A 23,809-nucleotide genomic window follows, 5' to 3' on the forward strand; every position below is an offset into this window, starting at 1 on the left:
CATATGTTGTGAAGCATGACACTTGGAGCGCTGAGCTGTTTAGGGGCTAAACAGCAGTTAAGCTGCCATTGCAATCACAGCAAATGGCAAAGAATATTCACTGATATCTGCAGACCCCTTTTGTGACTTCTTAACTTTTATGGAACGATGTATTTTGTAACATTTTCTTTTCTTTCTAAAAATGGGTTGCATTTATTTCCAAATAGAATTGGAAATAGAGTTGGATTACTGTGTTCCTGAACACTAGAGGATTGAAGGATGAGTAGAGAACTAATGTGCCTTGAACTTTCCCTTCCTTGGCATCAAAATTAGGACTGATGAGCGTGTGCTCTATTGTACCAGCAAATTCAAAGGCGACCATGGTCATGTTAGAGAAGTAATATCTTGTTGGAATAAAAAAGGAAGGAAGGAAGGAGGAAAGAAAGAGAGAGAGAGAGAGCAAGAGAGAGAGAGAAAGAGAAGAAAAGGAAACACTGCCTTCTGTTAATATAACAAAAAGCATTTTTGTGCAAACAGAAGATAAATTGTCATCCACAGCTACTGGTAGTGGAATTATACATTGGTTGAAGTTTTCTTTCAATGGTTGAAACTTTTCAACTGTCCTTCCATAGGGCTATCCCATGTATTGGGCAATTTGTCCAGGATGCAAGTCTCACAAGGTCTTACAGGCTACAGTCCCACTCCCTCAATGCCTCTTATCTTCCTGCCAGTCTGCTTCTACAATAAATAATTTGGGTGAAAGAACCTATTTTTCCACTTCCCAAATAATCCCCCAAAATACCAAGATTGTCTTCTTAGTACCATACCAAGCCAATTATTTTTATATATTGCAAAGAACTTATTTAATCCTTGTAGTTACATGTAATAGTTTAATTTTATCTGCCAAATAGGTCAGTGAAAAAGAAAAAGTGGGCATTTCTTTCCCTCAAAAACAATGAAATACAGTTCTGTTAGAAACAATCTTACACTGAAGGAGTCCTCTCATGGCAGTAATTATCTGGAGAAAATGAAACTATTGCTGATGAGGGAGAAGAGAGACTAAGGGCTTCTCTACATGAGGTTTTTATTGTGTGCTCGTGATTGGTCACTCAGGGAAGTTTGTGGGTCCTTTACACGACTTCGTCAACCTCCAGGGCCTCACTGTGCTTTCTAACCTTTATTGCAGCTTTTTTCTGAATGGGGAAAATGCAGCAATAAATTTTCATTGCGCTTTGAAGCACTCCAATGGCTGGTGAATTTCCGTAATCCCGCTATATAACAATATACCACACCACCATCTAGTGGCTATATAATGAAACATATAGAACTTGCAGACAAAGGAACTCCCTGGAAATAAGCAGGTGTCAGCATGTGTAAAGGAGCCAATCTTAGTCCTATAAAGAATCCGGAAGCAGAAGCCCCAGTAAAGGTGTGGGATAAAAGTGTGGTGTAGAGAAGCCCTAACTTAAGTAATTGTCTCAAAATTAGCATAAACTTGATTATTTGTGGGTCGTTATTTCATTTCCCCCAGAAATTTTCTCTATGTGTATCCACAACGGTTGAATTTTGCAAACCGCCTGGCTTCAGGACGAAACATTACCATTAAGATTCAGTTTATGTGTGGAGAAGACCCTTCCTGTGCAATGCCGGTAAGATAGTCCATTGTACCTTTGCATGTATCACTTCGTGTAGGTGCAGAACTTCAGGCCTGCTTGCCAAATCTGGCCCTCCAAGGGTTTCAATCAGTCCCTTCAGGGGTTCCGAGATGGCTATGCCCCTTCCCCTGGCTCCACCTCTTTCCCCCAGCCACTGATCACTTGGTAGTTTCCTAGCTTTTGTGCAGTTTTCCCCCCATTCTAAAAGATTGAAATGCTTCTTCTAAGGCTTAGGTGCTGGCAGGAAGAGCGTTAAGCTAAAATAATGCTGGTGTTTTGGCCTCACCCCTTTGCCTTTGGCCCCACCCACCACTGGACTCTGGCCCCTGAGATTTTCTCCGAAGTGGAATTCAGCCCTCAGGCTGAAAGAGGTTTAATGCCCCTTTGCTGAAACATACATTGCAAATCCACTTCCCATCTGAAATTAATGCCCCTTCCCCACACAAACCATAGGTTTTCCATCACAGTCTCTTTTTAATTTGTTTGTTTAATGTTGTTATGTTTTGTCTTGTAGGTCATCTTTGGAAAATCTACAGGTCCAGAATTTGTTTGCGAGGTTTACACACCTGTTACATATCATAACAAGTAAGTTTGTTATATTACCATCTGTGGCCTCAGCTGTGAAGACATTTCTATAATGTGGAATATTAGGAAATGCCGGTTAAAAAACAGAGATAGACCAATTCATGGATGATAGGGATATCAGTGGTGAAGATGATCATGTGTGCTTGTTATGATGAAACCTTAGGTCCTTAGATGATAGGAAGATGGAAGTAATTAGTGGGGAACTAATTGTTCAAGGAATATCCTGTATTTTTATCCACTTCTAGTCCAGCCACCCCCAACCTCGTGCCCTCCAGATGTTTTATAGTACAATTCTGATTAGCCCCATCCAGCACAACCAATGGGATTATGGGAATTGTAGTCAAAAACCTCTGGAGGACACCATTTTGGGAAAGTCTGTTCTAGCATATAAAGCAGGCTACCACTGGAATTCCAGTGCTGGGTTCAATAGACTTCTGTTTCAATCACAGCTTATGTGAGGGCAAGAGAGGCAGGAGTCTTAGGGCCAATAATCACACATAATGGAGTTATGCAGCTCCATTTTGGATTGGAACCATGGTGCTTTGGGAGAGGAGGGGTTACACTTCCCACCCAGGGCAGAGGTGGGCTTGCTGCACTTCGCTGCTTCTGCCAAAAGGCTGTGTGTAGCAGCAGAAGGTTGGAAAGCCCTCACTCGGGAAGGTTGTATCAAGGGATGGCACATCTGTATGAATGGAAATGAGTAGTGCTGTGGTGAGTAGCGTGTTGTCTTGATGATTTCTGCGGGGGCAGGGGGGGTGAAGTTGGTCCAGTAAAGCTATTCTTGTGATCCAGTAAATATTTTCTGCATGAAATGGTGGCACTGAAATCCCTAGATGAGGCTAGTGAAGATACAATGCTGCCAAAATGGCTTAACAGCGATTAAAAAATCAGGAGTATGAATTCCTCTGTTGCGCCTAACCATGATTAATTGTTATATTGGCAGTGATATTAACTGTGGTTAGTGCTAAAGAGGATTCCTACTTAGCCCTACTTAATCTGAAAACATGGCCCACTGTACCCACAGTTAAGATAATTGCTGATGAAATACTTAATTCCAAATACATCCTGGTGGGAGAAAATTGCACTCCAGACGAGAGAGAGAGTTACATAATCCTGCACTTGTTTCTGGTCTGCACAAATCCAAGAAACTGTCAAGATTTAATTTTAGGTATTTACATACAGTTGAGTTTTACCTTTTGAATTGATAGTTGTTGATTGCACACTTGGGGGTATCTAGATTACTACCCTTTTGGTTTTCCCCCATGGGCCTGATCCACAAAATGCTGAGCACTCCATTTTCTATCTAGAATCGATCAATTATGGATTCTATTAATTATGTATATTACATAATGATGACGCCAATAAACATCTAGGCATTTCTGTTTCATGTCTTAAGAAAGATGTATGTACATTTGTTTTATTTATTTTTTGAAAAACCACAGGTCTCCTGACTTCTATGAAGAAGTAAAAATTAAGCTCCCAGCCAAACTGACAGAAAAACACCACCTGCTGTTCACATTTTACCACATCAGTTGTCAGCCAAAACAAGGAGCATGTGTAGAAACTCTCCTGGGATATTCAGTAAGTCACATCCGGTTCCCATTAGCAACTTCTTAGGGAAATAAATAAATAATGTTTTCCACACACCTATCTCTGTCAACTATATCCCATTACAACAATTTTCCCCATAGAACTTGCAACAAATTGTAGTTAACAAATACAAACTTATGGATGCAAGATTTCAAAGGAGCATAAGTGAAATACAGTCTAACATATCATAATATCAGGCATGTTGTATGTATGACAGAAGCATGCGATGAGCATACAACACATGCAAAAGATGTGTATGACAGGCATGGCTCTTACACCTGTGATGTGCATGATACACTTGACTCATTCGTGCAACACAGGCAATGATGCCAATGACAGTAATGCAACACATACATACACGTGCAGCACACTTGCACATACATGACAGACATGTACAGCATAGTACACTTGACAGTTTCTTACACACACAAGACATAGATGTGACATGCACAGGACACATGTCATAGACATACTTCACAGGCACACACAACCTCTTAAAAATGAGACAAACACAGAAGGCACTCTCTTACATATGTGCTAGATATGCATAGCACAACCTGGGAAATACACACAACACATGGCTTGTGTTTGTAACAGATAGGTGCTAGTTGTGTGTAAGCATTGTGTGTTTTATGTACATTTTATTTGTTTTGTGTGTCTCACCCTATGTCATATGTCTTGCTTATGACTCTATAGCATGTGTGACGTATATGTTGCTTGTGTTTCTGCTGCATTTATTGTGTGTCGCTTGTCTTTCTCATGTGTTGCATATTTGTTACATAAGTCTGTCATGCATATGTCACTTGCATTTCAAAAGCTGCATGTCATGTGTGTAACATGCATTGGTCTTGTGCATATGCATGTGCATCATGTGTTTTGGTGTTACATAGTGTGTGTCTTCTGAATGTCTTGTGTGTGTGTCTCATTTTGTACATATTGTATGTGTCATATGTGTCTTATATGTAAGATAATATTGTGCATTGCATGTGGGGTATATCATGGGTATATTTCATGTGTGTGTAGCAAGCTTCACATGTGTGTTTCATGCGTCTGCCAAATGTCTGTTGCACGCATCTGTTACATCTTCAAGATAGTGTTTGGGCTTTGTATGTGTTGCAGGTCATGCATATGTCTCATGTTTATCACATCTGACATGTGCATGAGATGTGTGTCTGACTGACACATTTCTCATGAACATGTCATATGCATCTGTTAGCTGTGTGTCACATGTGTCTGTCTCCCAGGATAGGAATGATTCTGACCAGGGACATCGACATTTCGGAAGAAGAAACACATAGCCTGCCAAGAAGAGTCATCTGCATACATTTGGTTGGCCTCTCAGAACATTTTGTGATTTTTTAAAAATTCAGAATTAATTAGTAACTTTTATACAGGGCAGGATTTGGTGGCAATTATGCAGGTAACATCTACAAAGTAGCTAGTCTGCAAAGGTCTTTACAGTAATGGCTGTGGGAAAGAACATTCAGTATCTAATGCTTTTACTTTGCAATATAATTAAGCTAGATCAATATCCAGGTTCACATACAGTAATGATATAACACTCTGTTTTCCCATTCATCTGTTTCAGTGGCTGCCGATTCTGTTAAATGATCGTCTCCAAACAGGCCATTATTGCCTCCCTGTTGCCTTGGATAAACTGCCTTCCAACTATTCAATGTACTCAGCAGAGGTAATGGAGAAAAAAACACTAAAAGAAACAGCTTGCCCAGTTAAAGAGACCTGGTTGACTTCCCCCACCCCACCCTATATACTAATATTTGCCTTCCTTAAATAGAGGATCAGGTGTGCATGCATGTAGCACAAACATATACCCACATCTAATTAAATTTGGGCAATACCCTTTAGAACCGCTTCCTTGCTTCTCTTCCCATCCATGGAAGGACTGGGTGGGATCTTTTAATGCATGAATATACATCTTAGCAAAGTATGTGAAGAAACATGGAATTATTTTGGGGAGCATAATCTGATTCTCCAGCATGAAACAAGAACCGGTTTGTAAGGCCAGCTTGATTACAAAAATGAAGTGGGAGCTTATTTTGAATAAAATACGTACGTCTGAACTTGATCATTTTGATACCAGGGCTTGTTCATACTGCTCAGTTGGGTTCACGTTAGAAATCCAGGTTACGGAAATATTTAATTTGTTCCATTAGGCTACTGAGCAGACTTGAACTCTTCAAATCCAGAGAAATGTCGGAGAGAAATTGTGGGAGAAGGGGAGGACATTCCAAGAATACAGTGCTGGATGGATATAGTTTCCAATTACGCCACCGTAACTTGTTCCTGTGAAGGGCTGAACAACGTTCAGGCGTTGTTTTGTTTTGTTTCTCAGTGCGTGTGAGTGGCCCCATCTGTCCCCAGTGTTGTACTTATATGAATACATGTAATGCATTAATTAGGAGGCCATTGCTATTACCAGCCACAGGCAGTTTCCTAGCTGGTGTTTTAGTAAGTTTCTAACAATGAGCTGCAGTAAACTCTGACTGAAAAGAATTTATTGCACAGTAGGGTAGGCCAGGAAATCAACCCTGACTGCTCATTGGAAGGACAGATACTGGAGCTGAAGCTCAAATATTTTGGCCACCTAATGCGAAGAGAAAAGTCACTGGAAAAGACCCTGATGCTGGGAAAGATTGAAGGCAAAAGGAGAAGGGGACGGCAGAGGATGAGATGGCTAGATAGCATCACCGATGCAATGAATATGAACTTGAGCACGCTCCAGGAGAGAGCGGAGGACAGGAAGGCCTGGCGTGCTATGGTCCATGGGGTCACGAAGAGTCGGACACGACTGAACGACTGAACAGCAACAACAAGGTCACAGAAGGTGGCATGCCAAAATCCAGCCTTTTCCAGTCTGGTGCCCTCTGGATGAATCAGACTACAACTCTCATTATCCCCAATGAGCATGGCCATGCTGGCTGGGGATGATGGGAGTTGTAGCCCATCTGAGCACCTGGCTGGTGAAGGCTGCCATAACCGCAATGGAAATGGCTTGGTTGGACTGCAAATGTTCATGTGAAGTGTAAATGTTAAATGTTAATTTCAAAAAATGCCCAAATCATAGCAGATATATAGAGAAATATATTCACATTTTGAATACATCATGTGCGTGCTTATGGTTTGATCACTGTTTTATCTTCAATACAGAAAGTTCCTGCACAATCTCCCCCAATTAAATGGGTTGAAGGACACAAGGGGGTCTTTAATCTTGAAGTGCAAGGTGTATCATCAGTGCACACGCAGGTAAGGGATTTATTTTTTACTTGAGGCTTGGTAACCCCTTCCCGAGCATGTGAAGAGTTATTTCTCTTCCTCTTTCACTCATCCCTCGGCTGCAGTGGCTTACTTCCAAAACTTCCAGATTAGAAAAAACTGAGGTTATCTAACACCTGAAATGTTGGTAGAATTACCATCAGCTTCCTATTTAAATCAAGAAGCCTGACTTGAAGTATAATGCATCTCGGTTATACGTGTAGTTCTGTAATTCTATTTTTCAGAGTCTTTTAAACAAACGACAGTGCAGCACAGACACCGTGGCTGCAATTTGAAGGGGAAGACTGGTGTGCACTTCCACTGTCTTCCAAACAGAATTATGAGAGAAGCCAGCTAGGTGGAGATGAAATCATAAACCCCCACTTGACGTCACATACGTTGCCCTTACAAATACCTGTGGTAGGGACCAGGCAGAAGGTGCTAGCTCCAGTAGACCTGGCAGCCTGTCACCAAGTGTTCAGTGCAGACTAACACCGCTCTTTGGTAGACACACAATGCAGTGTGTCTGCATATTGGCTCTATTCCAGAGGACTTATTTATTTATAGCAATTTTATCCCACTCTTTAGTCAAAAAGGCTTGCAAGGAAGCTTACAAAGATAAGGAATAAGACAGTCCTTGCCCGCGGGCTTACCATCTCAAGGACATGACACAACAGGAAAGGGGATTGGGAGGGAGGAGGAAAAAAGCAAATTCAGGCACTAGATCCTTAGCTGCAAAGTTCAGCAGGTCATGAGTACAGTGCAAGGGTTGCTGTTCCATCTCCCTCTGACATCTTCAGCAGCAACACTTGGTAGCAGGAGGGAGGGGGCTCTCAGCTGGAGCTGTATCCAGGCACAATTTTTACTCTAGTAAAAAACCTCACCCAAAATGTGAGTGTGTGCCTATACCAAAGAAGATTCCGGTACAACTGAGGAAAAAGCAAGTGCTTCTTCACCCTTCCCCCTTTGGCCATTTTTATGCTGAAGACCATCAGCCCACCCCTGCTGGGGGGGAAATATGGGTACCCATTGAGTTCAGTGGGGCTTACTCACATGTATCTAAGAACAGGTTTGCAGTTCAAGTGGAAAGCCTCTCTGCAGGAGAAAAGGAACAATGCGATGGACTGCAGATGTCATTGTAGTTTCATGGTTTTGTTGCTTTGTTAATCTTAAGCTAGAGCATTTAAGTTTAGAATCTACAGTGTCATTTTTGAAACTATTATTATTATTGCTGTTATTATTGTTAGCGAGAAGTGACTAACCCTGGAGTAAATATATAAATAACAGTTTAGTGTGACTGCATTAAAACCTGATCTCTACAGTGCCGTACTAGGTTTGCATTTTTAAAATGATCTGAGCTTCACAGAACTGTGCAGGGGAACTTACAAACATTGTGAAACATTTGTCCTCTGTGTTTTCATTTTCTGCCATTTGGGAGCAGAAGCTCAGAATGTGTAAGAAATGGCCCACATCACATACATCTTTCTGGATTCTCTTTATAGGACAATCACCTCGAGAAGTTCTTCACCCTGTGCCATGCACTAGAAAGCCAAGTCGCCTTCCCTATTCGAGTGTTGAATGAGAAGATCACAGAAGCCACTCTTGAACATGAGCTGAAACTCAGCATTATCTGCTTGAATTCCTCCCGCCTTGAGCCCCTAGTATTGTTCTTACACTTGGTGTTGGATAAGCTATTTCAGCTGGCCATCCAACCCATGGTTATAGCTGGGCAGACAGGTACTTCCCATTACAGGGGTTGCACTAACTAACTATGCTGTTCACGTCAAACCCCATCAAACTATCTGAGAGATCCTGTGCTAATTGGAGTGGATGGGGGGCACTGACAAGAAAATATGTTATTGACCATGCCAAACAGTATTTCAAACTGCTTAACTTTCCTACAGAAAGTAGAATTCAAAATGTGCTTAACTTTATTCCTATGATAACTGTTCAGTTGGCCCATGTCTGCCATACTAACAGTGCAGTCCTCTATATGTTTAGTCAGAAGTAAGCCCCATTGAGTTCAGTGAGACTTACTCCCGGGTTAGTGTGTCTAGGACTGCAGTCTCAATATAGGGTGTGTGTTTTATAGTGGCTTTCTCATATAAAGTCATTGGGTTGGATCCAGGATCTGCCTTCTGTGGATGGAAGGCTTCCATTCACGGAAGGTTCTTGTACCTGGTTTTCAGGCATCCCCCCGCACTACTGCCCACCCTATTCAGCAGGGCCTCCTGATCCTCCGTGTAGCATTTTCAGGAGGCTGCTGTGGGGAGGAGGGGAAAGTCTGCTTCCAATAGCCCAGCTCCACGCACTTAGATCTGGATCCAACCCAATATGTCCTCTTTCTGTAGTCCACCAAAGTCATCTTGATCCATTTAAACCTGCTATTTCTCTCACCCTTTTCTCAAATGGAAGTAGGAAGTATTATGTTCGAGGCAGACTGAAAGCAAGTTTTACCACATAGGTAGAATTATTTTCATTTCTCACATTACTCACTGCCCTGGAAAGCTAGCAGGAGAAATATACCCTTATTATCTATTTATCTATTACAGCCTTCCCCAACCTGATGCCCTACAGATGTTTTGGACTACAACTCCCAAGTTTCCCGATCCTTTCCCTATGCTGGTTGGGGCTGATTCGAGTTGAAGTCCAAAATATCTGAAAGGCACCAGGTTAGGGAAGGCCAATCTATTATCATTACTTATATCCTGCCTTTAGGGATACAAATCGTTCTAAGGTTTCTTGGATTACATCGTTGTTGTTATACAGTCATTAGTCGTGTCCGACTCTTTGTGACCCCATGGACCATAGCACGCCAGGCCTTCCTGTCCTCCACTCTCTCCCAGAGTGTGCTCAAGTTCATATTCATTGCATCGGTGATGCTCTCTAGCCATCTCATCCTCTGCCGTCCCCTTCTCCTTTTGCCTTCAATCTTTCCCAGCATCAGGGTCTTTTCCAGGGAGTTTTCTCTTTGCATTAGGTGGCCAAAATATCTGAGCTTCAGCTTCAGTATCTGTCCTTCCAATGAGCAGTCAGGGTTGATTTCCTTTAGGATGGACTGATTTGACTTCCTTGCAGTCCAGGGGACTCGTAAGAGTCTTTTCCAGCACCACAGTTTGAAAGCATCAATTCTTCGGTGCTCAGCCTTCCTTATAATCCAGCTCTCACAGCCATACATTACTACTGGGAGAACCATAGCTTTGATTATATGAACCTTTGTCGGCAAGGTGATGTCTCTGCTTCTTACTATGCTGTCTAGGTTTGCCATAGCTTTCCTCCCAAGGAGCAAGCGTCTTTTAATTTCATGGCTACAGTCACCGTCTGCGGTGATCTTGGAGCCCAAGAAAATAAAATCTGCCACTGCTTCCATTTCTTCCCCTTCTATATGGCAGGAAGTGATGGGGCCAGATGCCATGATCTTAGTTTTTTTAATGTTGAGTTTCAAACCAGCTTTTGCACTCTTCTCTTTCACCTTCAACAAGAGGCTCTTTAGATCCTCTTCGCTTTCTGCCGTTAGGGTGGTATCGTCTGCGTATCTGAGGTTGTTGATAATTCTCCCAGCAATCTTAATTCCGACTTGTGATTCATCCAACCTGGCGTTTCTCATGATGTACTCTGCATATAAGTTAAATAAGCAGGGCGACAATATGCAGCCTTGTCGTACTCCTTTCCCAATTTTGAACCAATCGGTTGTTCCATGTCTGGTTCTTACTGTTGCTTCTTGTTCCTCATACAGGTTTCTCAGGAGACAGGTAAGGTGGTCTGGTACTCCCATCTCTTTAAGAATTTGCCACAGTTTGTTGTGATCCACACAATCAAAGGCTTTAGTGTAGTCAATGAAGCAGAAATAGACGTTTTTCTGGAATTCTCGTGCTTTCTCCATGATGCAGCGAATGTTGGCGATTTGATCTCTAGTTCCTCTGCCTCTTCGAAACCCCGCTTCCGGTACAACCCTGTGTACTTCCGGTAGTTCAGTCAACATACTGCTGAAGCCTAGCTTGTAGGATTTTGAGCATAACCTTGCTGGCATGTGAAATGAGCACAATTGTACAGTAGTTTGAACACTCTTTGGCATTGCCCTTCTTTGGAATTGGAATGTAAACTGACCTTTTCCAGTCTTGTGGCCACTGTTGACTGTTCCAAATTTGTTGGCATATTGAGTGCAGCACTTTAACAGCATCATCTTTTAGGATTTTAAATAGCTCAGCTGGAAGACTGTCATCTCCACCAGCTTTGTTGTTAGTAATGCTTCCTAAGGCCCACTTGACTTCACTCTCGAGGATGTCCGGCTCAAGTTCAGTGACCGCACTATCATGACTATCAGGGACATTAAGATCTTTCCTGTATAGTTCTTCTGTGTGTTCTTTCCACCTCTTCTTAATCTCATCTGCTTCTGTTAGGTCCCTGCTTTCTTTGTCCTTTATTATGCCCGTCTTTGTACAAAACGTTCCCTTGAGATCTCCGATTTTCTTGAAAAGATCTCTAGTCTTTCCCATTCTATTGTTTTCCTCGATTTCTTTGCATTGTTCGTTTAAGAAGGCCTTCTTGTCTCTCCTTGCTATTCACTGGAACTCTGCATTCATTTGGATATATGTTCCCCTTTCTCCCTTGCTTTTCGCTTCCCTTCTTTGCTCAGCTACTTGTAAAGCCTCCTCAGACAGCCACTTTGCTTTCTTGCATTTCTTTTTCTTTGGGATGGATTTCGTTGCTGCCTCCTGAACAATGTTACGGACCTCCGTCCATAGTTTCTCAGGCACTCTGTCTATCAGGTCTAATCCCTGAAATCTATTCCTCACCTCCACTGTATATTCATAAGGGATATGATTTAGGTCATACCTGAATGGTTTAGTGCTTTTCCCTACATTCTTCAATTTAAGCCGAAATTTTGAAACAAGAAGCTCATGATCTGAGCCACAGTCAGCTCCAGATCTTGTTTTTATTGACTGTATAGAGCTTCTCCATCTTTGGCTGCAAATACATAATCAATCTGATTTCGATATTGACCATGTGGTGATGTCCATGTGTAGAGTCGCCTCTTGTGCTGTTGGAAAAGAGTGTTTGCTATGATCAGCGTGTTCTCTTGGCAAAACTCTATTAGCCTTTGTCCTGCTTCATTTTGTACACCAAGGCCATGCTTGCCTGTTATCCCAGTTATTTCTTGACTTCCTACTTTGGCATTCCAGTCCCCTATGATGAAAAGGACATCTTTTTTTGGTGTTAATTCTAGAAGGTGTTGTAGGTCTTCATAGAACTGATCAACCTCAGCTTCTTCGGCCTCAGTGGTTGGGGCATAGACTTGAATTACTGTGATGTTGAATGGTTTGCCTTGGATTCGTACTGAGATCATTCTATCGTTTTTAAGATTGTACCCCAGTACTGCTTTCCTCACCCTGAAATTGACTATGAGTGCTTCCCCATTTCTTCTAAGGGATTCTTGCCCACAGTAGTTGATATAATGGTCACCTGAATTAAATTCGCCCATGCTTGTCCATTTTAGTTCGCTGATTCCCAAGATGTCGATGTTCAATCTTGCCATCTCATGTTTGACCACCTCCAGCTTACCTTGATTAATTGATTCATTACATTACAGGACATTAATAAATCACAGTAAAAAATATCAAAACATAACAAGCCATCAGGATCTGTTCCATAGGGCAGCTGGTGGTAGATAACCCTTGTTGGGGGTGTGAGTGCAATCCAGTTGGAGCAGGCGCTGAGGTCTTCTTCGTCTGCCTCCCTCTCTGCTGAGTTAGTGGGAAGCTTTTCCTCTCAATTCAAAATAGGAATTGGACACACTTTGTTGGGGAAAGAGAAGACCACTTTTCCAGGAGTGAAGTTTTGCTCTTGGGTTGGGGAGCTTTTTTCCAATAAATTTCAGAAGGAAGAAATGGAGAAATCCACTCTCCAGCCCATCCAGTCGTACAGTTCAAACTCTGTAAAAAGGTGCAACAATTAAAATATCTATTTTCAATGGCACAGAGTTACTAATTCAGTTCAAAAGAAAAGGGGACTTGGTCCTAAATCATTTTCAGACATTCAGAACTGAGTTGAAAGCTTTTCCCTCCCTGTTATCAGACTCTGCAGAGTAGCTAAGAACATTGTTAATATGGAGCAGTTTAAAATGCTAATCTGTTTAGGGCATTAGTCTTCAACTGATCGATTATGTCACTATTTCATATTTGTCCAGCAGTACCTATATCCCCTATCTCACTACCTCACTATGCCACTATTCGGGGGCATAGCTATTGCTGGACAAATGTGTGATAGCGACCTAGTGACATTGAAAACCCCTTTGTAGGTGTGATTTTTTAACTTCTTCCTTTCTGGACGGGTGATGTCTTCCATGTCTCTATGCCTCTATCACGCATTTGCTCTATCATGCAATAGAGCGACAGAGCACTTGCGCAATAGAGCGACAGAGCACTTGCATGACAGAGCAAATGCATGATAGAGGCATAGAGACAAGAAAGACATCACCCATCTGTAATGTTTGGTGTTCTTAAGCATAAATAGAACACTCCAATACAAGGTTGCAAAGACAGCTTTTACTGAGTGAGTCACAATACAAACTTACATTCCCCTTACAGTATTAGGTGAGTCCTTTTATACTAATCAGTGTAACACTCAAAGAAAGAGAACTTAGAAGAATGGAGCAAATGAGTCCCCCCCATACAACACAACCAAATACAAACACACATCATTACACCATCCAGAAAGCAAGGTTTAAAAAAATCACACCTACAAAGCGTTTTTTAATCTCACTAGGTCACTATCACACATTTGTCTAACAACAGCTATGGCCCCTATTTCTCACTATGTCACTATCGTACATTAGCACTATCATGCAATAGTGAAAACATGAGATAGTGGTTTTACAGGGGGAGAAATAAAAAACAATTGGACTTGGGCATATCTTGGGGAAGGGATCTCCTCAGAAGTAACTCCCATTGTGGTCAAAGAGGCTAAGCTTCCATCCATCACTTAGAATCATAGAATCATGGAATAGTAGGGTTGGAAGGGGCCTACAAGGCCATCGAGTCCAACCCCCTGCTGAATGCAGGAATCCAAGTCAGAACATCCCTGACAGATGGCTGTCCAGCCTCGTCTTGAAGGCCTCCAGTGTGGGAGAGCCCACCACCTCCCTAGGTAATTGGTTCCATTGTCATATTGCTCTAACAGTCAGGAAATTTCTCCTGATGTTCAGCTGGAATCTGGCTTCCTGTAACTTGAGCCCATTATTCCGTGTCCTGCACTCTGGGATGATCGAGAAGAGATGCTGGCCTTCCTCTCTGTGACAACCTTTCAAGTACTTCAAGAGTGCTATCATATCTCCCCTCAGTCTTCTCTTCTCAAGGCTAAACATGCCCAGTTCTTTCAGTCTCTCTTCATAGGGCTTTGTTTCCAGTCCTCTGATCATCTTTGTTGCCCTCCTCTGAACCCTTTCCAGTTTGTCTGCATCCTTCTTAATGTGTGGTGCCCAGAACTGGACACAGTACTCCAGATGAGGCCTAACCAGTGCTGAGTAGAGGGGAACTAGTACTTCCCTGGATTTGGAAGCTATGCTTCTATTAATGCAGCCCCAAATAGCATTTGCCTTTTTTGCAGCCACATCACATTGTTGGCTCATATTCAGCTTGTGATCAACAACAATTCCAAGATCCTACTCGCTTGTAGTGTTGTTGAGCCATGTATCCCCCATCTTGTAACTGTGCATTTGGTTTCTTTGTCCTAGGTGCAGAACTTGGCATTTATCCCTGTTAAATGTCATTCTGTTGTTTTCTGCCCAGCGCTCCAGTCTACCAAGATCACTTTGAATTTTGTTTCTGTCTTCCAAATTTGATCAGATGACACTCCAAATTTGATCAGATGACACTCCCATACTTTACGGGGAAAGAAAAGGAGAGCCTAGAGCGGGGGCAGGGGGGGCTTTCTTATTGGTTGAGCAGCCCCCTTCCCTTCTGCTTCCATTGTCATGGAGACAGGGTCTAAGTCTTTCCTTTTTGTTTCCAGCCAACTTCTCCCAATTTGCCTTTGAATCTGTGGCTACGATAGTGAACAGCCTCCACAACAGCAAAGACCTGAGCAAGGACCATCATGGGAGAAACTGTCTCCTAGCATCTTATGTCTACTATGTGTTCCATCTTCCTGAAGTTCAAAGAGACATTGTCAAACTAGGTATTGTCACTGAGCTTTCTGTAAAAAGTAGTTGGTTATGAACTGAATCTTCTGGTTTGGGGTAACAAATAGAACCTCCTTTCATCCTCCTAACTCAGTTATAGCCCAATCCTATGGATGTTTTCTCAGAAGCAAGCCCCAATGAATGTAAGGGGCCTTTTTCTAAGTAAGGATCGTAGGATTATAACCTCACAGAGGAAGAGCCAGATAGTGAGGAGGTGTCAGTGGTATAGTAGATGCTGTATGTACACCGAGTGATGCCCACAGCAAGCCAAACAGTGCCAGGAATACTTTAGGTGGCATCATGGCTGACAGATGTAACTCTAAGATCCTGTTGCTGCGGTGGGCAACTTGTGACCCAGATGTTTTGGCCTACAACTCCCATCAGCCTTAGCCATCATAGCCAATAGTAGGATTAATAAAGTTGTAGCCAAAACATCCGGAAGGCCACAAGTTGCCCAACCCTGGCCTATTGTTTACCCTTTTGCCAAGGAAGAGTGGCATATATTTCAATCTGCCATGAACTAGGTATGAAATCTAATACTTAAATTATAAGCACAGGAAAAAATGGCATAAAAGCAGTAACATGACTCTTCTGGAGGAGAATTCATTTGCGTTATCGGTTGACCTGTGACTGACAATCACCCTATAAAATTCTAGTTTACACTCAACCATCCACCCACCATCTGAATGTTATGGTTTGTTGATCACAGATGTTCTGAGTACAAATGGCACACAATTTGCCTCATTGATTTAGGCTAGAATCCAAAGAATCATACATGTGAACTGTGGGAAGCCAGAATCTGGTGGGGGCGGTTTCAAGATAGCTCTCACTGTCAAAGAGTCAAACTGATGTTCAGTTTAAAAAGCAGCTAATCTCCCCGACAGTGACAGCTGCTGCACCAAACATAACAAATGAACCAAAATTCCGGAAATGTGTGAGGTTCCTCCTGTCTGTCCATGTTACTCCTTTAAGAAGGCGTAATCCAATGCATGTTTAGGCAGAAAAACGTCCTGCAACTCCCAGCATTCCTATGCTGGCTGGAGCATGCTGGGAATTATAGGACTTTTTTCTGTCTAAACATGCATAGGATTTCACCCCTAGATCCCAACCTTAGTGTGCTAATAAGAAGGCCTCTCAGTACTCATAGGCATAGCAACTCACATGTTTTGGGATCAGCAAAAAGGTTGAATAGAGGTGATCTTCAGAGGCATCAAGCAATTATTACTCCGTTTCTACTGTAGATTCCCAAGGAGGGTGGCCTGCATTTTAGGAGAGGCCTGAAAGATTTGTGAACAAACTAGGGGAAACAGCATGGGTAACCTGTTCTCGGGCCTGGTTGCAATCATGGGTATAGGGTAGGCAAAGATGGGGCAGCAATTACTCATCTCAGATGGTGGATGGGTTAAATCTCATTGAGAATTATTGTCACTGGTGCTTGGCTAGGTAGGGCCATTGCTGAAGATTCATTCAGTTACATCAGAGCATTGCAATGGCCAGTTTCGACATAGGGCAAAATCAAGTGATAAAGAATTCCCTGGACTGTATCAATTCAAGCTACAGGTGTGGATCACATGACTGAATGTTCCATTGCGAAAAAGACTCCCTGCACATACTAAACTATTTTGCATAGCCATCTCCCTTGCTTGCCAGTTTTTTCTATGAGCAGGGAGGATTTAATGTTCATTTTATTGAAGGTATTGATATTGTGTCTTTTTAATTTTGAAAAATTCAGTGTTCAAGTTTTAGCTTTCAGGCCTCCAAAATCTCCCCTCCCTAGCCTGGAATGGCACTGTTCAGGAAAAGCTGTGCTTCTTGTTTCTGCTCAGTGTATAAACTGGCTCGACGCCTCGGACTAGGTCATCTTTTCTCATAGGTTTTATTTTATATTTATGCAGATGCCTATTTTTTTTACAGCTACATGACAGTGAAGAGAGTGCCTTGGGTTGGAGGGGGACATGTGAATGTGTAAAATGCTGTGGTGCAGTGTGGCAGATCTCGTCTGGAGCGGAAAGAAGAACCTGCCTGGGGGTCAAAGTATCAGTCTAAAGGGCAGGATAGAGCAAAAGGAGGAAAAGAATCACTTCAGTTAGGAACAGAGAATGAGAGACATTTCTTTTGTAGCACAACTGGGATGCAATAATGTTGTTGTTGTTTTCTTTGCAGGTACACCAGGAGGTGCTAATCTGCCTGAATCCCGTTATTACACATATGGCCGCACCACGGCTGTTTCCGTGGGCTCTCGACTCTTGCAGAGCAGGACAACAAGCTGCAGTAATCCAGATATTGCTGGGACACAGGCTGCTACTGATGAAGAAGTCAGGTGCATCATGGCCTCGAGGGTAAGAGGAGATAATAGAATCCTGGAGTACTGAATCCAGGATTGGGTTTCATTTGTAATGCTTATTGTTCCTGCACCCAGGGCTCCTTCACACTGAGCTTTTATCCTGCAATTGAGATTGCTCCTTCACGGAGGTTTGCGGGCTCTTTACATGACACTGTGATCATTCAAGGCATCTCCTGCACTAAATGCCCTTTGTTCCATTTTTAAACAGATTGCAGATAATGAGCTATCAAATTACCCCGTTGTGATCTGCTTCAGTTTCCTCCATGAAAAGAGTAAAAGCAGCAAGAAGAGGAGCGAGTTCAATGAAAGATAATGGAAGACTCAGATACAGGGAGAAGGAGGGGGAAGGGGGTAGGGGAAAAGGAAGCACGTGAAAAAGGGAGTTCTTGTGATCCTGCATTTAAAATGCAAGCAGAAAGCCCCATTTTAAATGCAGGATTTTAGGCTGGTGTAGAGATGCCCCCAGAAGCTTATGTGTTTGGATCATATATTGCAGAGGCTGGAGTCACATCATGAACTAAGCACATCACAGGAATCATCTAATAGCTCTAGCAACCATTAGCTTCTGTTTACAATTACTGGGTAATCAAAGGGCTAGGACAATTTACTGCTTTCATGTGAGACTCTGAGGCGGTGAATGCAAAGGATGCCACTGCTTTTAATAGTGCTGGTAATATCTAGACTCAAAATTACAGGATATGGGCTAAACGAAATTCAACTCCAAGTCAACTGCAAAAGCTTCATGTAATTTCAGAATTAAAAGGGGTTAACCAAGAAATATGTGGTTACCTCGATCTTACACATGCCAGCGGTGAAGTCCATAACTGACTTTCATATAATGTCCTTGCAGTATCTTTGATGACATTATTTATATAACAGAGCAATTGAATCAGATAAATAGTTCTCCAACTACTGCAGCATAAATCTTACTCTACGCCAGAGATGTGCCTTATCTACAGTATAGATAATGGACACAGCTACCCGAAAGGTCTATGGAGAAAATTTCACTCGGTACTGAACAGCTTCTAATTACTGTTTTACATGTTTCAGAGGGAGGAAAAACTCTTTCCCCCCTCAAACTAGAGGTGAGCTGGTTGTTTTCCTTTTTCCAGTTTTGTTCCACTGTAGGGAGAGTAGTAAAGCTGGACATGCAGTACTAATGTGGAACACATGGGGGCAGTCATGTATGTGCATTGTTGAATTTATTGAGAATATATTGAGAATATTTACTGAGAATATATTTATTGAGAATATATAATATATTGACACACTTGCCCTCCCAATAATTCTTTTTATGTATGGCTTCTGGCCATTTCCTCCAGGTTGCAGATCGGAGCTACAACCGGATGTCTTGCTATAGTGAGCCCAGCAGTGATATGTCAAGTTCCTGCACAAGCCCTCAGCCATCCAGTAAAAAGGTAGACTGCCACATAATGCAACACTAGTCACTGACAAACTGTACCAGTTTTCTGAAATGCTGTAAGCAGGCCACTTGTGACAACAAAGGGAAGATGCAATGGACTATTCCTCTTCAAAGGAAGAAGAATAGGACAGAAAAAGAATAACCTGTCAAAAGAGATTCAGATGATCATCAGTCATCTTTTCATAAATTGTTTTAAGAGCCCAATTGGACCAGAATAGTAGCACATGACATTCAAAAATAAACAAAGAAAGTAAGAAAGCATGTTTTTTTTTTTTTAAATCACTCTTAAGCTGCAATTGTAAGCACATAATGGGACTTACTTCTAAGAAAACATGCTCTGGATGGCACTGTCAAACTATTTCCAAGTGAGCTGCACAGTGGAACAGAGTGCTTTAATTAAAGGTATATGCCTCCCTGGAAATTCCTTCTAATGATCATAATCAAATGGCTTTCTCTAGTTCAGCAGAAAAAGGGTGAAAGGCAAATGATCCTAGGGCTTGGCTTCTCACCAGATAATCCTGGGTGGATACCCAGGAGAGCAGTTTTGATAGAGCAGAACTTTTGCCTGTTCTGCTGGGGCAGAGGAATGCCAGGAAGCCCTGAGTTTCAAGGAAGCATGGAATGGCCAGCTGTGGCAGTGGGAAAATGTAAAAAAGGGATGCCATTTTGGTGTTTAACCTTGAATGCCAGTGTGCAGAAGGCCAGCCAGAATTATGCATTCAATTCACTGTTTAAGCCATATTTGAAGTATCTTCTTCAAATATGATGCCTGCATAGGAGCTGAAGGCTCCTGTGTTGTTTTATGTGACATTCTCCTTTTGCACGTGTTTTCCCTTGTAGAATTAATGAGTTAAAAATGATGGCTGGGCTCCCTAGAACTCGTACGCCCTCAGCATGGTTGCAGATAAACCAGCTTGTCTGTACTAGGTCTTTGCCACGTGTTCATACCAGTTTAAGCAATGTGCATCTAAAATTAATTGTGCTTCCTATGAATTATTTCAGCTTTGAAAAAAAATGAGCTTTTACAATTGTTGGTAATTCTTTTTGTAAGTTTTGTTAATTCATTTTACCCATTGTCTGCCCAATGCATTTTGCTGCCTGAGGCAAAGTACAAAATGGTACCAGGCTCATAGCCAGCCTAAAAGTTTGGGGGTGGGGTGCCAAAAAAGTAGGGGGGCAGTTCATCTGATTTGCAGGCCTTTTAAAGCTAAAATTGTAAACTGTTTTTTTAATTATTTGTTTTTAAAAAGGGGGGGGCGAGAAAATTTACGGGCCAGAATGGCATCCTTTTCCAATTCTATGTATAACAGCCGACTGGGCTGACAGTTGAATCTTTCTTCAACAATGGCAATGGGACTTTGCCTTGGGACAAACACCTTGCTACCGCCTCCTACCATTTGCCACATGAAGCAACTACCTCACTTTGCCTAATGGTAGGGCCAGCCCTGATTTTAGTAGAGCATGACTGTGTAAGTATTGCCCCTGCCACTGGAAAATGCTTGGTGATGATATTTTCCTGCATGCTGTTACCACACTTGTTCTCAAATCTGCCAGTGGTGGCACCTTCTTCCTTTTGGCTCTACTAGTATGCAATGTTCGCTTGATGTTTGTCTGCATATGTGTGCCTGCTCTACCTCTAAAAGGAAAATCTATTTTAAATTTTCTCCTCTCAGAATTAAGTTTTGAGGTCTAACATTGAAAGCTAAATTGTATTCACATTTTGGTTTTTAATATGCTGTGTAGCATTTCCATGAAGAGTTAGCACTTCAGATGGTGGTCAGCACTGGCATGGTGAGAGAATCCGTCTTCAAGTATGCCTGGTTCTTCTTTGAACTGCTGGTAAGATGTTATAAATCTGTTTTGTTTTTTAGTAACAAGGGACTTAGGTGGAATTTCTGACTAATATTTTGATGAAGCTCAACTGAATCCCGGCACAGTTCTTTCCCTCTGGCAGGCATCAAGCCTTTCTATGTGATGCATCATATGAAAGTCTAAACTATACAAACTATAAATGATGATAGCTTAGTCAGGAAAGGCATTGTGGTGGGGCCAGAGGGGATGGCTTCCAAGGAACCAGGAGCATTTCTCCAATAAAGGGGAGTTAAGACCCTGCTTCAGTTCCATGACATTTGAGAGCTTTTCTACATGAGGCATTTGTTGTGCACTCATGATTCCTTACTCACAGTTGTTTACAGGTTCTTTAGATGATGTTGTGATCCTCCAGTTTTGCTTCTGTTTTTTAAGAGTACTTTCCCGGGTTTTCTTTAGAGTGGGGAAAATGGGGTATTATTTCTGAAAGTGAAAGAAAAGGTATTTTCCTACTTATATAATTGCAATATTCGACTATAGTACAGCGCAACCTAGAGGTTATGTAGTGGAAAAATAGGAAAGGAAAAGTACTTTGGGTAAAGCTGGAATCTCCATTACGCAACAAAACCAGAAGTACATACAGTGATTAACAGCCTCGTGTAGAAAAGCTCTGATAAGCCTGTAATGATTTGATTCCAATAGAAGGATACAGGAAGGAAAACTGACTCAACTGAGCTTGATCACTTGTTTAGTAAGACACAAAAGGACAGGAATTTGCCCTGAAAGAAATATATTCAGTTTAAACAGGTGTGTTTAAAACACCTGCCTCATTGGGGTTCCACATGCCAGGGTCACATTTAAACCAGGTCACCATTGATTATGTGCACAACATTAGCATACCAAGATTCTATGGCCCAGATATATGCCATTCTGGTGTGCTAATGCTGCACACAGAGGCAGTACCATAAACTCAGCCCAGTTTAAATATGGCTGGTTGAACCCTCACATTGTTGAGTTGTTGTTTTTAACCACCCAACATCATGTTTAAATCAAGCCAGCAAGCTTGTGTATTGTTATATTATATGCGGGAGAATCTCAAATTCAAAGTTGGAAATGAGAGCCAGCATGGTGTAGTGATTAGAGTGTTGGACTGAGACTTTGGAGATCCAGTTTCCAGTCCCCACTCGGCCATGAAGCTCACTAGGTGACTTTGGGCCAGTCACTGACTCTCATCCTAACCTGCTTCACAGGGTTGTTGTGAGGATAAAATGGAGAGGAGGAGGACCATGTGAGCTGCCTTGGGCTCCTTGCAAGAGGAAATAGAAATGTAATAAATATATTAATTGACTTTGCACACTCAATTTTAGCTGCAGAAATTCTAGAACACAGAGCTTTTTGTCTCTGGTTTCATGGAATGCAGAGACAATGTCAGGGGGAGTGGCTTCTTCAGATGCTCCCAGATATGTTAATTCTCTCAAGTCCCCTGTTTGGTCTGGATTTCTTAAAAGCCTCCCATTTAATAAAGAGTGCTTATTCTTTTGAAGGTCAAGAGCATGGCTCAGCATGTGGATAACATGGAGAAACAGGATGCTCCCCGCAGAACGCGGTTTTCTAATCGCTTCAAGGATGACATCACCACCATAGTTAATGTGGTCACCTCTGAGATTGCAGCACTTTTAGTCAAACCGCAGAAGGTACATTCCCAATCCAGATTAAATAAATATAACTGTCACTAGCCCATTGCACTGTGGTATAATTTTATTCAAGACTTATTGTCCCCATCACTGGGCAGTTCGTGAAAGTCTAGGTGATTGCGCCATTCCTATATAGCAAGAGAAAGAACTTATAAGAGGAGCGCTGCTGGCAGTGGAGGCTGGTGGTTCTGATGTCAGTGGGGTGGCGAATCTGCTCCGGGTTTCAGTCAGAACCAGTCAGATCTCTAAAGGAGCTATCCAAAGTGCGAAGTCACTGGTTCTGACTGAAACCTGGAGCGGATTCACCACCCCACTAACATCAGAGCCACCAGCCTCCACTGCCTGCTGGATCAGACCAAAGACCTATTTAGTCCAGCATCCATTTTCCTGCATGGCCAGCCAGATGCCTCTTGGGAAGCCCACAAGCAGGACATGAAGGCAATAGCCCTCTCCCACAGGTGTCCCCCAGTGACAGGTATTCAGTGGCATGCCAACAGCCCTTGTTCGCCTTATTTGTTTGTTTGTTTGTTTACTTATTTATCAAATTTATATACTGCTCCAATGGCAGATGCCCTTGGGGCAGTTCACAATCATTTTTTTAAACTACAACAACAATAAAATAATAACCATTTTTTTCCATGCTATGCATAAGACAGGCAGTGATTTTAAACGGGGGTGAAAATAAATGCACATCTGGTGCATTCTGAGGCACGTGTTTTCAGGCCAGAGAACGTATGTTCAAAGTATTTCCAGAACGCTTTTGAATGTGATACTTCCTAACTCCTCTACTCTATGTTCTGTTTCACCTTATTCCATGAACAGTCCAATGAGAGTATTTAAAAAAAACATAATCTTTATTTATCTAGGTGTACATATAAGACAGTGGCCAATTATTTCAGAAGCCTAGGTGAAATATTAAAATTGCATTAAGTGTTCCACACTGGTGAGAGCCAGTGTGGTATAGTGGTTAGAATGTTGGACTGGAACTTGGGAGAAATGGGTTCTAATCTCCACGTGGCCATGAAGCTCACTGGATGACCTTGGGCCAGCCACTGACTCAAAGGGCTTCATCACAGGGAGCTTTTATCCTGCAACTGAGATTGCTCCTTCATGGAAGTTTGTGGGCTCTTTACATGATGCCATGACCCTGCCGTGACCCTTCACTATATGCCCTTTGTTCCGTTTTTAAATAGATCACAGATAATGAGCTATCAAATTACCCCGTTGTGTTCCGCTTCAGTTTCCTCCGTGAAAAGAGTTAAAGCGGCAAGAAGAGAC

At 42.2% G+C, this 23,809-nt stretch overlaps 1 protein-coding gene across 3 annotated transcripts in view; it reads left to right on the forward strand.

Moving 5' to 3' along the window:
* DOCK8 (dedicator of cytokinesis 8) overlaps nucleotides 1–23,809 on the forward strand; it is a 115,758-nt gene that overhangs the window by 46,843 nt on the left and 45,106 nt on the right. For all 3 annotated transcript variants that reach the window (XM_084834381.1, XM_084834382.1, XM_084834380.1), the window contains exons 15-25: nucleotides 1,511–1,628; nucleotides 2,149–2,219; nucleotides 3,662–3,800; nucleotides 5,398–5,499; nucleotides 6,978–7,073; nucleotides 8,585–8,819; nucleotides 15,093–15,257; nucleotides 17,425–17,600; nucleotides 18,928–19,023; nucleotides 20,772–20,867; nucleotides 22,382–22,531. In XM_084834381.1, coding sequence (XP_084690507.1) covers nucleotides 1,511–1,628; nucleotides 2,149–2,219; nucleotides 3,662–3,800; nucleotides 5,398–5,499; nucleotides 6,978–7,073; nucleotides 8,585–8,819; nucleotides 15,093–15,257; nucleotides 17,425–17,600; nucleotides 18,928–19,023; nucleotides 20,772–20,867; nucleotides 22,382–22,531 — 1,444 coding nt within the window. The remainder of the gene's footprint in view (nucleotides 1–1,510; nucleotides 1,629–2,148; nucleotides 2,220–3,661; nucleotides 3,801–5,397; nucleotides 5,500–6,977; nucleotides 7,074–8,584; nucleotides 8,820–15,092; nucleotides 15,258–17,424; nucleotides 17,601–18,927; nucleotides 19,024–20,771; nucleotides 20,868–22,381; nucleotides 22,532–23,809) is intronic.

Source organism: Heloderma suspectum, chromosome 2 (genome assembly GCF_057233095.1).
Source record: "Heloderma suspectum isolate Gila_16-S chromosome 2, 16-S_ref, whole genome shotgun sequence".
NCBI classification, from domain to species: domain Eukaryota; kingdom Metazoa; phylum Chordata; class Lepidosauria; order Squamata; family Helodermatidae; genus Heloderma; species Heloderma suspectum.